The sequence below is a fragment of the Trichosurus vulpecula genome, chromosome 1, assembly GCF_011100635.1.
Source record: "Trichosurus vulpecula isolate mTriVul1 chromosome 1, mTriVul1.pri, whole genome shotgun sequence".
Classification (NCBI taxonomy): Eukaryota; Metazoa; Chordata; class Mammalia; order Diprotodontia; family Phalangeridae; genus Trichosurus; species Trichosurus vulpecula.
The window spans coordinates 75,739,683-75,753,518 of NC_050573.1; the positions used below are offsets into that span (position 1 = coordinate 75,739,683).

The 13,836-nt window shown below is 50.3% G+C and overlaps 2 protein-coding genes across 2 annotated transcripts; one reads left to right on the forward strand and one right to left on the reverse strand.

Moving 5' to 3' along the window:
* DAND5 (DAN domain BMP antagonist family member 5) lies at positions 1-961 on the reverse strand. The gene is made up of 2 exons (XM_036752937.1): positions 536-961; positions 1-249 (listed from the first exon to the last, which is right to left on the reverse strand). Exons 1-2 carry the CDS (start codon positions 959-961, stop codon positions 1-3), a joined length of 675 nt encoding a protein of 224 aa, XP_036608832.1.
* A 7,172-nt stretch (positions 962-8,133) lies between these two features.
* Positions 8,134-13,231, forward strand: GADD45GIP1 (GADD45G interacting protein 1). Its single transcript, XM_036751661.1, has 2 exons — positions 8,134-8,509; positions 12,838-13,231. The coding sequence occupies exons 1-2, from the start codon at positions 8,157-8,159 to the stop codon at positions 13,220-13,222; spliced, it is 738 nt and encodes a 245-aa protein (XP_036607556.1). The 5' UTR covers positions 8,134-8,156; the 3' UTR covers positions 13,223-13,231.
* Positions 13,232-13,836: the final 605 nt, after the last annotated feature.

The window sequence follows — 13,836 nt, forward strand, 5'->3', positions numbered from 1 at the left end:
TCACACGTGTGTGTGGCACTGACAGGCCTCCACTAGAGAGGTGGACACCTTCAGCCGCCTTCCGGAGGAGGGTTTGCCAACTCCCTGGCACCAAAGGACCACGGACACTCGGCGATGTTGGGAGGGCAGGCAGCTGTTGCAGAGGTGGGGCCTGGTGAGGCCTGCGCTGGGTATGTAGAAGGAGCTGCAGCGGCCAAAGCAAAACTTGTTCTGGAGTCGGATGGAAGTACAGCCAGGCCGGGAGACCACCTAATGGGCAGGAACAGAGACAGAAGCACCCAGACAGGCAGATACCCAGGGAGGGAGACACAGTGAAAGAGAGATAAGGCAAGAGAAATGACCAAGAATCAGAGACAGAGAGAGATGGGGAGGGTGATCAAGAGGCACGCAGAGACACATGGAGACAGAGATCATCAGGTCACAGGAGCAGGGCAAAGGACCATGGTTAGGAGAGGCCATCAGGCCAAACCCCAGGCCCAGCCGTCTCTTCTTTCCACTCTCCTGCCCCTTGCTGCCTAGCTGTCTGAAGGCTTACCTGGGTGAAGGGCACAGCCTTGCACGTCTCCCGAACTACATCCTTGGGACTGAGGGGAAGGGATACAGCAGGTATCTCTTCCTCTTCCTGTGGCCTCCCCACCTCGGGGCTCAGTCCTGAAGCATCTTGAAGCTCCCGCTTGCCAGGATGGAGCAGCTCCCATGATTCTCCTCCTACTTTCAGGCCCTGAAAGGTCTTCCAGCTGTGGGAGATGGTGCCGGGTGAGGGGGAGATCTGGGCATTTTCCACCAGGGTCTCTGGTCCATCTCCAGACGCCACCCCTGGAGGTGGGAAGTAAATACTGGACCCTTGGGAAAACTTGGAAGGCAGGGGCCTGAGCATTGGAGCTGACATCTTGGATGTTGGTAGGCTGGACCAAACCCCCGTCATCAGGCTGAGGAAAGCTGTGAGTTGTCTAATGAACATCTTCCCAATCATCAATCTCTCTGGGCTTCCGTCAATGGGTTCTGCTGCTATCACTTGGGCTGGGACCTGGGCTCAGGGTTCAAAGCGACTGACCCTGCTGTCTATGTGCATCTGTTGTATGGGGTCTGGGGTGAGCTGGAAACCCACTCTAAATAGACCTCTCTCCATGGGAAGTCCCACAGGAGAGGAGAAGAACAAATTTCCCACACCTTGCTCCCCACAGAGTTTTCTCAGCCTCTTCCTTGGGTCACATTCCCAGACCCAAATCTAGGTGTGTGGTCTAAAGCTGTAGGACACAGGAGGCCTGCCTGAAAGGCTTGGAGATAGTAAGGTATAGTGCAAAGAGTACTGGATTTGGACTCCAATGTTCCGAGTTCAAACCTGAGTTCTGCCAGGTTCCCACTACTGGTGAGACCCTGGGCAAGCCAGCCAAGACTCTGACCAGTGGACGGGAGGCAGAGGCAGAAAGTCCCAAAGGTAGGCTGAAGGCTGGGTGAGATCCTGAGGTGCTGGGCTTGACCGGATCCCCTCCCCCATCTCACACTCAGGTGAGGAGCCCAGGGGCCGTGAGAACAGAGCTATCCCAAGGCTCCCAGCCTTCCCCATTTCCCCCAGCTGTGCAGATAGGAACGGTGAAGGCTGCCCTCTGGTGGTCTCTTTCTTCCACAGGGATCATAGCCCACTCTACCATCATACGTCTGTCTCTCATAAATCCTCCCCATATCTTTATCCATCCATAGAAATTAATGGAGTATAAGACACTCAGGACAGAGTCAGACCCCCAGGATGTGAACATCAAGGAGCTACAGCCCCCCAACCCTACCCCTGCAAGTTCTTTCAAGCCTTGTGTGCCCTCAAGAAGTGGTGATTGAAGGAAGGAAGGAAGGAAGGAAGGAAGGAAGGAAGGAAGGAAGGAAGGAAGGAAGGAAGGAAGGAGGGAAGGAAGGGAGGGAGGGAGAGAGGGAAGGAGGGAGGGAGGGAGGGAGGAAGGAAGAGAGGGAGGAAGGAAGGAAGGAAGGGCAGAGGGCAGTTGTGTGAGGGGTTCTCATTAGAGCTGCCTGAAAGGCAAATAGGTTTCTTCATAAGGTAAGACCCCATCTCTGGGGGTCTTAAGACCTTTGGTGATTTGTAAGACTTCCTCTCAGCCTTTAGAGGTTGGGACCTATGTCCTGGAAGGGCTCAGGACAAGGGAAGCTTCCAAGAAAGGTGGAATCTCAGCACTGGATTAGGTGTTGAATCCAACCTCCCACCCTGTTCAGCAATCCCAACCATAACCCCTCATCTCAGGGTCCCCCGTCCTTTATCAGAACACCCTTTGAGCCTCAGGTCCTTCACCTGTAAAATGGGAAGCTGCACTAGATAAAGGATCTATAGAGCCCCTCCCAGCTTCAATGAAATGTTTATTGACTGACTAAGGGTCGGTGACTGAGACTTCCACTGACAGGGAGCTCATTCCCTCTTGGGGCACATTCCATTTTCAGGTGGCTTCTGGTTAAAAACTAAAATTTGCCTTTAAATTCTCCCCAGTGGTCCTAGTTCTGTCATCCTGAATTAAGTTTTACATGTTTTCTCCTTTTTCTATATAAAGAGAACATCTATAATAGAGTTAGGACAGAAAAATCCGGAAGATTACACCTATGGACTCTATAGTCCAGCCTCTACAACCAACTTATGTAGGAGCAGGCCCTAAGCTATTCACCTGGAGACTGTTTGCATAATCCTAGTAGTGCTGCCTGCCTGCTGAATTTGGCTCTGAGTTCATGGTGACCAAAGGGAAAGGAGGATTAAGTCCCAGTGGGACTTCAATGACCATTGCACCAAGGCCTCCCTTGGCTCCTTCAGCCTCTAAGCTGGGACCAGACTTGCTCATTCTTTTCCCCTTGAGAGGTAAGGAAGCCCAGAAACTTTGGAGGCCAGATTCTGCAAGACCTAAGATTTGGGGAGACCTGGGATTTAGAAAAGAAACCTGAATGTGAAGTGACCTGAGATGTAAGGAAGTCCAAGGTCTGGAGAGACCAGGGTTTCCAGATTGTGAGACATCTGGGGAGTCTGGGAATCCCCACTCAGAGAGGGGTTGAAATCTCAAGCCCAAGATTTCCCTTTTAGGGGGAATAGTGTTTGGGCCACCCCTGCCCATTCTCCAGCCTAGTTGTGAGATTTGGATAGGTTCCGTACAGAAAAGGCAGGAGAATGAAGGTCTCCCAGAAATGGCTCCCAAGTCCATCATTGGCTGCCTCAGCCAAGAGGCAGATAAAGGGCCAACTGTAGCACTGTCTCAATTTTCACTCTCTTTTTCCCTGGGGTCCTAGGACTTTGCCCCACATCACAGGGCAGTGAGGCACCCAACTGCCCACCCCCCTCCATTTTCCCTCCAGCCTTCCTCCCCTGATTCCTCCTCTCCCTTCCTCCTTCCCTCAGATTCACCTCTCCTCCTCCAATTGCCTTTCCCTCCCTCTATCCCACCTCCTTTCCTCCTTCTTTCCATTAGATCTCCTATCATTCTCCTCCCCTCTCTCTATTAACGATTTATAATTTGAGTAAATCCTTTCCTTTTTCTAGGCCTTGGGGTTGCCATCTAAAAAATTACTCTCCAGGCTCTAACATCAGGAAACCTCCATGGTTAAGGAACGAGCAGGGGCTCAGATATTCCCTACCCTCCCCAAAAGAAATTGTTGCCTCCATTCCATGGTCCAAATGCTGACCTCCCAAGGAACCCCCTGCAACCATCCAGTCCCCGTGTTGTCCATCCTGAAGCCTGAGGAAAAGAACAAACCCTGAACTTAGGAGGACTGTTTTGGTCCTAACTAGCTCTATGACCCTGGGCAAGATGGGAAAACTGAGCTGATGATAGTCCTTGCGCTATCTGCCTCAGTGCCTGGCACATAGTAGGTCTTAATAAACACTGTGGCCTTCACTTGTCAGTCAATATATACCAGACATTGTGTCAGGCACTGGAAATGGACAGTCCCTGCCCTCAAGGAGCTCACAGTCTATTGGGGAGACAGCTATTTACCAAAATTGGAAATAATCAGTAGAAGCTAGAGCTAGTTAGAGGGGCTAGAAGGATCAAGAGAAGGTATCTGAGCATGAGGGCATGTTTTGTAGGCAGTCGGAGCCAGTAGACAATATTGAAGGTGAATGAGAAGGTGGGGATGATGGAGGGGGCAATCTGCTGGAGAAGGAGGGATGGAACTGGGGATATCTGTGCACGTGTCTACACAAGCTTGCCTTGGTAAGGAGAAGAACCACCTTTTCAAATGAAACAAGGGAAGGGAGAGATATTAATAGAAGGTGTCTGGGTGATATGTGACAGAACAGGGAGCTCTTGGTAAATGACCTTAATTTTTTCAGTAATAAATGAGACAAGATTCTTAGCTTCAAGGGCATGGAGAGGGGGAGCCGTAGCATGTTTGAGAAGGGATGAAAAGAGCTTCTGTAATGAGCAGGTTAATTAGAGAGGTGTAAAAAAGCCTTGTCAGAGTGAGGACTCAGTTGAGGTTATGTAACATAAATTGGTAGTGGACCCAGTCAGCTTGGTTTTGTGACTTCCTCTAGCTTTGTTTGGTGATACATACATAGGAGTGAAGGCACTGGATTGGTGAAAGGGATCCAACCCTAAGGTTTGTCAGCGCAAAATGATGATATGCTAAGAGGGCAAGGGACTTAAGAGGACAGGTTCACTAAGGTGGCAAGATGGTAAAGGGAAGAGAGAGCAGCTAATACAAGGATGATGGCCTGGTAAAAAATCAAGTGGGGAGGGAAAGGGGGGTTAGAGCACTGGCCCTGAAGTCAGGAAGGCCTGAGTTTAAATACAGCCTCAGACACTTGGTAGCAGTGTGACCCTGGACAAGTCTCTGGTTACCTAAAAAAAAAACTGATGGGTGGGATTTAAGGTCATAGTGTGGAAGAAGAGCAGGATCTGGGGTTAAAAGGCGCAGTGAAGAGTGAGAGGTGGAATAAGGATAGACTGCAATAAGGGAATTTCAGAATTCATGAACGTGGAAGTGGTATATTCGTGGGTGGAAGCAAGATCAATGGGTATAACCATCTTTGTGTGTAGCTGAGGTGGGATGAAGGACTAGGTCACGTGAAACCATTGTTTGTCCTTCATTCTCAAAGACCACGACTTCAGGAAGGTGATATCATGACTTTCAAGCGAATTGGATTTAAGTGAGGGAAGGTTGTGCAAAGTCACCAGCTTCATTCTCTCCTCTAGAGCCATCTGGGTCCAGTGGCAAGACAGAGTTCAGAACGACTGAAGATGGCCCAGGATGCAGTGGGGGACCTGGGCCTTTTTAAGCTAAGGTCTTTCCCAGGTCTCAGTTTATCTGAGGCAATGCCCATTCAGTGATCAGGGCTAGGTAAAAATGAGGCAAAGAATGGCCTCTTTTACCTAGGTAAAAAAAAAAAATCAATCTGGGAGGAGAAGACCCTCAGGATTTCTGGCCAAAACAGAAACAATTGCTACTTACATTCACTCTGAGCCATCAGAGCCCAAACAATGACCAAGAGAGTCTTGGGACCCTCTGTTGGCCAAGCAATGAGAGCCAGAGTGATTTGGGTTTAAGTCATGGTTCTTAAAGCAGAAATCTAGCCCATAAACCCCAGGATATATTCTGAGGTTCCAGCAATCAAAATCGATATTGCTTTGGGCAGGGCACCCAAAGGTGATGGTATGATTCTCTATGTGGCGTGGGGGGGGGGGGGGAGAGAAAGAAGGAAGGAAGGAAGGGAGGGAGGGAGGGAGGGAGCTGTGTTGCTCAACTAGAACTGGTCAGTTGGGTCCTCAGTGGAGCAGCTACAACTATTCACATATTGCTGATTGTTGTTTGTCCTTTGTTCTCAAAGAGGACCACGACATTGAGAAGGTGATGCCATGACTTGCAAGTGAATTGGATTTAAGTGAGGCAGGGCTGTGCAAAATCACCAGCCTTGTCCGGAGGTCATGTGAAATAAGTTCAAGAACCGGGAGGTTGGGGTATTTGAGGGAGTATCCGCATAAAATGTTGAAGTCCTCTAGAATGGGGGCAGGAGTTGAGAAGGAGAGAAAGACTGTGACCCACGTACCGACCTCATTGAGGAAAGAAGGGGAGCATCCAGTAGACAAAAGTCCAGTAGACAGAATTTTGATTGGCTGGTAGATATGAATAAAATGGCCCTCAAAGAAGAAAAGAAACAAGCATTTATTAAGCACCTACTATGTGCCAAGCATGTTTACAAATATTATTTCATTTGATCGGCACAACAGTCCTGCAAGGTAGTAACATCACTATCCCCATTTTATGGTTGAGGGAAACTGACGCAAATGATAGTTACTCACAGCTGGTGAGTATCTCAGCCTGTATTTGAACTCAGGTCTTTCTGACTCCTAAACACCAGGCCGCTGCCTAGGAGAGGTTACTGAGTGCCAGTGGGAGTGGGAGAACCTGGGAGTGTCAACGGGAAAGGGGTAGTTTTCCAAGTACTCCACCTTGACAAGGAGTGAAAATGCAGCCAGTGCTGAAAAAGAAGGCCAGGTCTCAGTCAGAGCCAGAACACAGAAGGAGCAGGAAAGGAAAAGACTTAAGATGAAATCAAGTTTGTTATTTGTGGAGTGGGCATTGCAGAGGGCACAGGAGGAGTAGGTAGCTAGCTTTGGAGTCCAGATAGGGGAGAGGGAAGGGAAGCTGGAGTTAATGATGTGGGGACCTGGAGTTTGAATTCTGACAGCCAAGGGTTCAGAATCCATGGCATGGAGAAGGTATGACCAAAAGGGAGTTTATTAATCATTGAGGAATGAATTCAAATAGGTTTTCAGTGATCACAGGAGTCTGACTTCAGGGTGGAGCTCCATCTTGCCTTAGGGAGTTCAGATCTTAGAACATAAAAGTTCAAAGGAGGAGACAAGTGGGAAGAAAAGAAGCAATTATTAAGCTCCTACTATGTCCCAGGGGCTTTACCAATATGATCTCACTTATCCTCACAATAAGCCTATCTTAGGGGCTATTATTATTGTGTTCATTTTACAGAGGAAGAAACTGAGGCTAACTGATTTTTTTTAAACAACTTGCCCAGGGTAGTAAGTGTTTAACACTGAATATGAACCACCTAGCTGCTTGCACTGAAAACTGAAGCAATGGTGTTACTCCCCTCCCCCTTAAAGCAAACTGGAAGGCTGAAGACTTGACACAAGGGCTTTCCTCCTCTTCCCCAAGGGAGGAAGTCCTGCTCAATGAAATGGTGTCTTCCCTCTTCCAAATGGAGGGGGGAGGTCTGGTAGGAGACCTGTGAAGACAGAATGGCATTTTCTCCCCTTACTCTAAAGGCAGGAGATTCATGCTCATTGTAGTGGAAAAGTTCTTTGCTTTATAAACCTTTAGGCTTCATATAAATATAACAATATGCTCAGGGGTTTCTTACATTCCAGTAGAACGTAAACTTTCTGAGGGCTGTATGTGCAACTGGCACAAGGTAAGGACTTAATAAATATTTGCTACACTATTAAATGTCTCAAAGGAACACTGAGATCTTAGCGATCCTCTCTAGTCCAATCCCCTCCTTTTGCAAACGGGGAAACTAAGACCGAGAAACCTTACCCAAGGTCACAGTGCTATTAAGGTCATAGGATTTACCGCTGGAAGGGACTTCATCTGGTTCAACCCATCCTGCTCCCCAGATGAGCTTTAGACAACCCAAGGAAAGTGACTCGTCCAAGAAGTCAGTGGTAAATTGCAGAGTCAAAAGGTCCCAGGACCCCTGGCACTAAAACCCCAGAGCTCTTTCCACTAAACTAAACTGATAGTCAAGGCTGCACCATCAGGGTCAACAGATAGTGAGTAATGCTTTATCATGGGTTTACCAGCTCCGCTTAATTCAAGCCGCATTTATTAAACACCTACTGTGCAGCCATGCTCTGCGCTGGGCATACAAATGTTTCGTTTTCGTAAAACGGCTTGCCTTCCAGGAGCTTGCACTCTCTCGGAATCGCGCACATGCTCTGGGAACACGTGAGGACAGGGAAGGAAGAACGTGGGCCGGGGAAGGGGACGAGGTCCCGGATAAGCAATCAGACGCAGTCAGAGCCTCCGGCCAATCAACAAAGGCGAGCTCGCCACGCCCCTCCCAGTCCCTCCCCTCCCGGCTGCTCGCGCTCTGACGCAGGCAGCGCCACAGACACCCCGGAACCGGTCGGCTAGGACCCCTGCCGGCGGCCAAGATGGCGGCGCCCGTGTTGCGGGCGTGCGGCGCGTGGGCGCTGCGGGCTCCCCCCGGGGCCCCGGCCTCCCGCGCCTACCGGGCCCGGCCGCCCCCGCTCTGCCCGCCCAAGCCCTTCACCCCGGACCCGGCGGACCCACTGACCCCGCGCTGGCAGCTGCACCCCCGCTTCGCCGCCAAGCAGTTCGGGCGGTTCGGGGCCGCGTCCGGGGTGGCCCCGGGCTCACTGTGGCCCACGGCCCCGCAGCTCCGGGAGCTGGAGGCCGAGGAGCGCGAGTGGCAGCCGAGCCTGAGCGCCATGCAGGAGGCGCTGCGGGCCCGCGCCGAGGCCCAGGAGCGAGAGCGCCGGGAGAGGTGGGCGCGCGCACGGGGCTGCCGGGGTGGGGGGAGGGGGTCCCCGTGGGCGGGGCGGGGGGGGACAGGCCCCTTCCTCCCCCAGGCCTGCTTCCGCGTCTGTCGAAAGAAGCGGCCGGGGCTGCCGGTGGCTTAGGCTCTTGCTGTTCCGTAGCGTGGGCTCTTCTGGTACTTTGGCCAAGGCCTTACCTCCCTCTGGACCTCACAGTCCCACCTTTAGAGTCTAAAGGGACCTCAGAAACTACAGAGAGCAGGCCAGCCTCCTCGTTTTACAATGAGGGTAGGGTCACGACCCACTAGCCATACAACTAGTGAGTGGCAAAGCCAAGACTAGAACCCAGGGCTTCTGCTTACAAATCCAATGCCCTTCCCCCTCCACTGTGCAAAATGGCTCATCTGTAAAGTAAGGAGTTGCATCAGATTCAAGTCCAATCCAGAGATCCAGAGGTGTCAAACATTAAAATGTAATTGGGGAAGTATTTAACAAGGTACAGTAAAACATAAGTGATTAATGTGTAAAAGGTTTTCTAAACCAGGGATCCTTATGCACAGCTTTGTGGCCTCTGTTTCTATATCTGGATCAGATAAGCAATCTCCAGACCCCTTGTGTCCCTGGTGTACTACAGCACCTAGAAGTCTGGGACCCGGAGATCTTGATTCCCTGTATCAGGAAGCCTACCCCGGTGGAAGGAGCTGGGATGCCTGGGTAGTAGTCCCAAGGAGGCCAGCTGTGAAGTACAAAAAAATGTCTTTTTAAGATTTAGAGCAGGAAAAGCCCCCAGAGGTATTTTCATTTATTCACCTTATTTTTCAGAGGAAGGAAAACCAACGCCCAGAGAAGGGAAAGGACACAGTTCTCCAGGGCAGCTAGGTGGTTTGGTGGATAGTGTGGAGCCTGGAGTCCGTTCAAATCCAGCCTCAGACACTCGTAGTTTTGTGACCCTGGCCAAGTCACTTCACCTCAGTTTCCTCATCTGTAGAATGGGGGTGAAAATAATAGCACCTGCCCCCCAGGAGTGTTGTAAGAGTCAGATGAGTGAATTGTCAAGCTCTTAGCACAGAGGCCCGCACACGTGAGCGCTGTGTAAATGCTGTTCATCGTTGAACTGTTCTGCAGAATGAGATAGCTTGAACACTGGATCTGGAGGCAGCAGACGTGGGTTCGGATCACAGGTTCATCGGTTGCTAGCTTGTGTGGAAGGATACCCATTGAGTCTCTTTGCCTTTTTGGACATTTTGTTTCTGTTGTGTTTCTTGTTTGTTTCAAAGAACAGGTCAGAATAAACAGTCCAGGAGAGGAAGGGAGTGCCTAGGGAGCAGAATGACGAGCAAAGACATAGATAGGGAGGTGTAGCGATGTTCTGGAGGCAGAAACTGCACTAGTTTAGCTGGCACACAGATGAGGAACATGAGAGGCGGCCTGAAGAGTTGTGCCACAGTGGAAAGCCTTGACTTTCCTTGGTAGGTATGGGGAAGAAATATTCTAGCAGTGGAATATTTCTTCAGAGCCCTGGTCAGGTAACTTCCCTGGGCAGCCTTATTGGATCCCCCATTTTAAGTATTGTCTCTCTCTTTTTCCTTGTCTTTGTCCACTTTCTGTTCTCTCCCTAGAAAGCAAAGCTTCCATGATTTAGTTTTGCAACCCCTGTTCACCATAATGCAGTGTGTAATTGCAGGCACTAGGTGGCACAGTGGAGTCAGGAAGACTTGAGTTCAAATTTGGCCTCAGACACTTATTAGCTGTGTGACCCTCGGCAAGCCATTTAACCTTGTTTGCCTTTATTTCCTTATCTGTAAGATGAGCTGGAGAAGAAAGTGACCAACCACTCCAGTATCATCGCCAAGAAAACCCCAGTTGGGGTCACAGAGAGTCAGACACAACTGAGACAATTGAACAGCAAATGTTCCTCGTTCCTCTCTTCTTATCTGTCAAATGAAGGATGAGATGACCTCTAATAATTAAAATCCCTTCCAGCTCCGGCAGACTGTTAACTCAAACCAAGAGCTAGATGGATCTTGGAGGTCACTGTAGAAATCGAGAAACGGAGCTGGGGCTTGGAACTCAGTGTCGCTTTCCCTTGTCAGTCAGTCAGTAAACATTTTTAAGCCCTGGGCTAAGAGCTGGGGATGCAAAGAAAAGCAAAAGACAGTCCCTACCTCAAGGAGCTCCCAGTCTGATGGGGGAGACGATGGGCAAACAGATATGTGCAAACAAGCAGTATGCAGGATGATTATCAACAGAGGGAAGTTACCAGAATTAAGAGGGATTGGGAAGGTTTCCTATAGAAGATGGGATTTTAATTGGGACTCAAAGGAAGCCAGTAGGAGCAAATGAGGAGGGGGAGTGTTCCAGGTATGGGGCCCAAGCCACAGAAATGCCCTGAGCTGAGAGATGAAGAGTCTTGGCAACAGCCAAGAGGCCAGTGTTGAAATCAAAGAGTGTATTGGGAACTGAAGTATAAAAAGACTGGAAGGGTAAGGGGAGGCTAGATCATGAAGGGCTTTGAATGCCAAACAGAGCAGAGGGGTTTGTATTTGATCCTGGAGGCGATAGGGAGTGTGTGACGTGATCAGAGCCAAGCTTTGCAAGGATCACTTTCCTTCCTGAATACAGCATACTTTGGAATGGGGAGAGGCAGGACGACCCACTAGCAGTTATTGTAGTGGTCCAGACATGAAGTGGTGAGGACCTATACCAGGCTGGCAGCAGTGTCAGAAGAGAGAAGGGGGCGTATTCAAGAAATGTTGCAGAGATAAAATAGGCTTTGGCAACAGATTGGATGTTGGGGAGGGGGTGAGAAATAGTGAGGAAAAGAAAATGATACCTAGGTTATGAGCCTGGGATACTGATGGCACCCTCTACAGTAATAGGGAAGTTACGAGGTGGGGGAAGACTTAAGGGAAAGATGAATTCTGTTTTGGACATGTTGAGTTTAAGATGTCTGGCAGACATTTAGTTAGATATATCTGAAAGGTAGTTTGAAAATGTGAGATTGGAGGTCAGCAGAGAGGTTGCTGCTGGATAGGTAGATTTGAGAATCATCATGGTAGAGAGGATAATTAAATCCAGCTGAAGAGATCAGCAAGCGAGGTAGTATAGAGGGAGAAGAAGGAGGGCCCAGGACAAAGCCCTGTGGAAACCAGGGTTAGTGCACTTGACTTGGAGGAGGATCCAGCAAAGGGGACAGAAAAGAGGTCAGGTGGGTAGGGAGGAGAACCTGGAGAAGAGGGCGATCAACAATGCCAGGCTGCAGTGAGGTTCGGGCAAATGAAGATTAAGGCTCGTTGGATTTGGCAGTTAAGATCATAATTAATTTTGGTGAGAGCAGTTTTAATGGAATGATAGGGTCAGAAGTTAGAACTAAGAAGACAGTGAGAGCAGGTAGAAGCACTTACTATGCACAACCTTTCCCAAGGCGTTTGGCCACAAAGGTCAGAAGAGATATAGGATGATAGTTATCAGGTATAGAAGGATCAGATGAGGGATTTTGAGGATGGGGGAAACATGGGCATGTTTGGAGGCAGTAGAGACAGAAGCTAAGTGACAAAGTAGGGATGACAGAGGGCAGTTACTGGAAGAGGTGGGATAGGATGGGAGGGCTTGAGCAGGTAGAGGGCCGGCAGTGATAGATGAGTAAAGGACAAGATGGCAGAAGCACCTGGGTGATAGGAGATAGGAGGAGCGCACAGCCAAAGGCCTCTTCTTGTCATCCTCTTGGCAGGACAGGCCCAAGGCAGTACCCACGGGAAACATTCACTGAATAAATTAAATGGCCATCCCTGTGTTAACTGATATGGGGAGAGTCCAGGTGGCCCTGGGAAGCTTCATGGGGGAAATGGTATACAGACCAGTGGATGTAGAGTCAGAGGATCTGGGCTCAAATCTATCTCTGCCACTTCCCTACAGGACCTTGGGCAAATCACTTAACTCCTTTGGGCCTCAGTTCCTATTTCCTGAAATGAAGGGGCTGTCCTAGGGGACCACTGTGGGTCTTTCCCAGCACCATACCTATGCTTCTTTGCAGTGAAAATGTGGGTTTGAATCTGAGTTCTGACATGAGCTGCGTGGCCCCCCCAAGCCTGTTTCCTCAGCCGTGAAGTAGGGAGCATATCCCCTTTACAGCACTGGGGAAAGTGATTTCTAAGTCATAAAACACCAGAGCAACGAGAGCTATTATTAATAACTTGGGCCTTACAGGACCCTTAGTGTTCTGAAAAGCAGGGATTTACCAAGCAGGGCCAATCCGAGCGATCCACAAAAGCAAACAGGTCTGGAGCCCTGAAGTGGCTTTGTGGGTCCCCACTCACCCTACTTCCCTGCCCTCCAGGGAGCAGCTCATTGAGTCCAAAATGGCCCAGATGCCACAAATGATCATGGCTTGGAGGCAGCAACAACGGGAACGCTGGGAGAAGGCCCAGGCAGAGAAGGCCCGGAAGGCTCGGCTCCAGGCGGAGGCGCAGGAGAAGCTCGGCTACGATGTGGACCCAAGAAGCTCCCGCTTCCAGGAGCTGCTGCAGGAGCTGGAGAAGCAGGACCGGAAGCGTCTCAAGCAGCAAAAGAAGCAGCAGAAAGAGGTGGCAAGAATGGCCGCCCTGCAGACAGCTGCGGGAGCCACCAAGAGCCCTGTGAGCCCCAGCCTGGAGGAGCATGGTGACCTGGAGCAGGGAAGCCCAGGCAGCAAGCATGCTGAAAACCCCTCCAATAAAGCTTAGTGCCCAGTAGCTGTGTCTGTGCAGACTTCTTTTCCTCTGCTCCAGGAGCTGGAAATACCCTGCCTAGGATGGAGTTGAAGGAACATTGTGTTTGGAGTCATTTTGAATCTTGTGTCTCGAACAAGCCCCTTCCTCTCTTCACCTGTAAAATGAGGGGTTGAACTACATGATCTCTAAAGTCCCTTCCAGCTCTAAGCCTGTGGGTAGGAAGGCTTGGTTCCTGCCAGTACCTGGGGTCACTGTCTACAGGAAGGGGAATCCCCCGGTTCCATCTCACCCCACCCCCAGTTTCTCAGCTGCTGGCTTCCTGCCCACGCAGGGGGCTCTCAGCTTTGCCAACCACTGGGGGAAGGGGCAGGGGGAGACGATGGGGAAATAATGGAGGAGCAGATGGTGGAGGGGGAGAAGGCTTCTGTTTACCAACATTAATCTCCGGTAATTAGCCAATTACCAAGGGGGAAAGTAGCCAAAACAGACAGCAGTATGTGTGTTGGAGGGAGGGCTTCACCCATCCAGTGTCTCTCCTAGCTTGGGGGGGAGGGGAAGGGGAAGGGCTCCCTCCAGGGCCAGAGCATCACAGGGTTTGGCTCTGCAAAGCTCACCAAAGCAGCTGA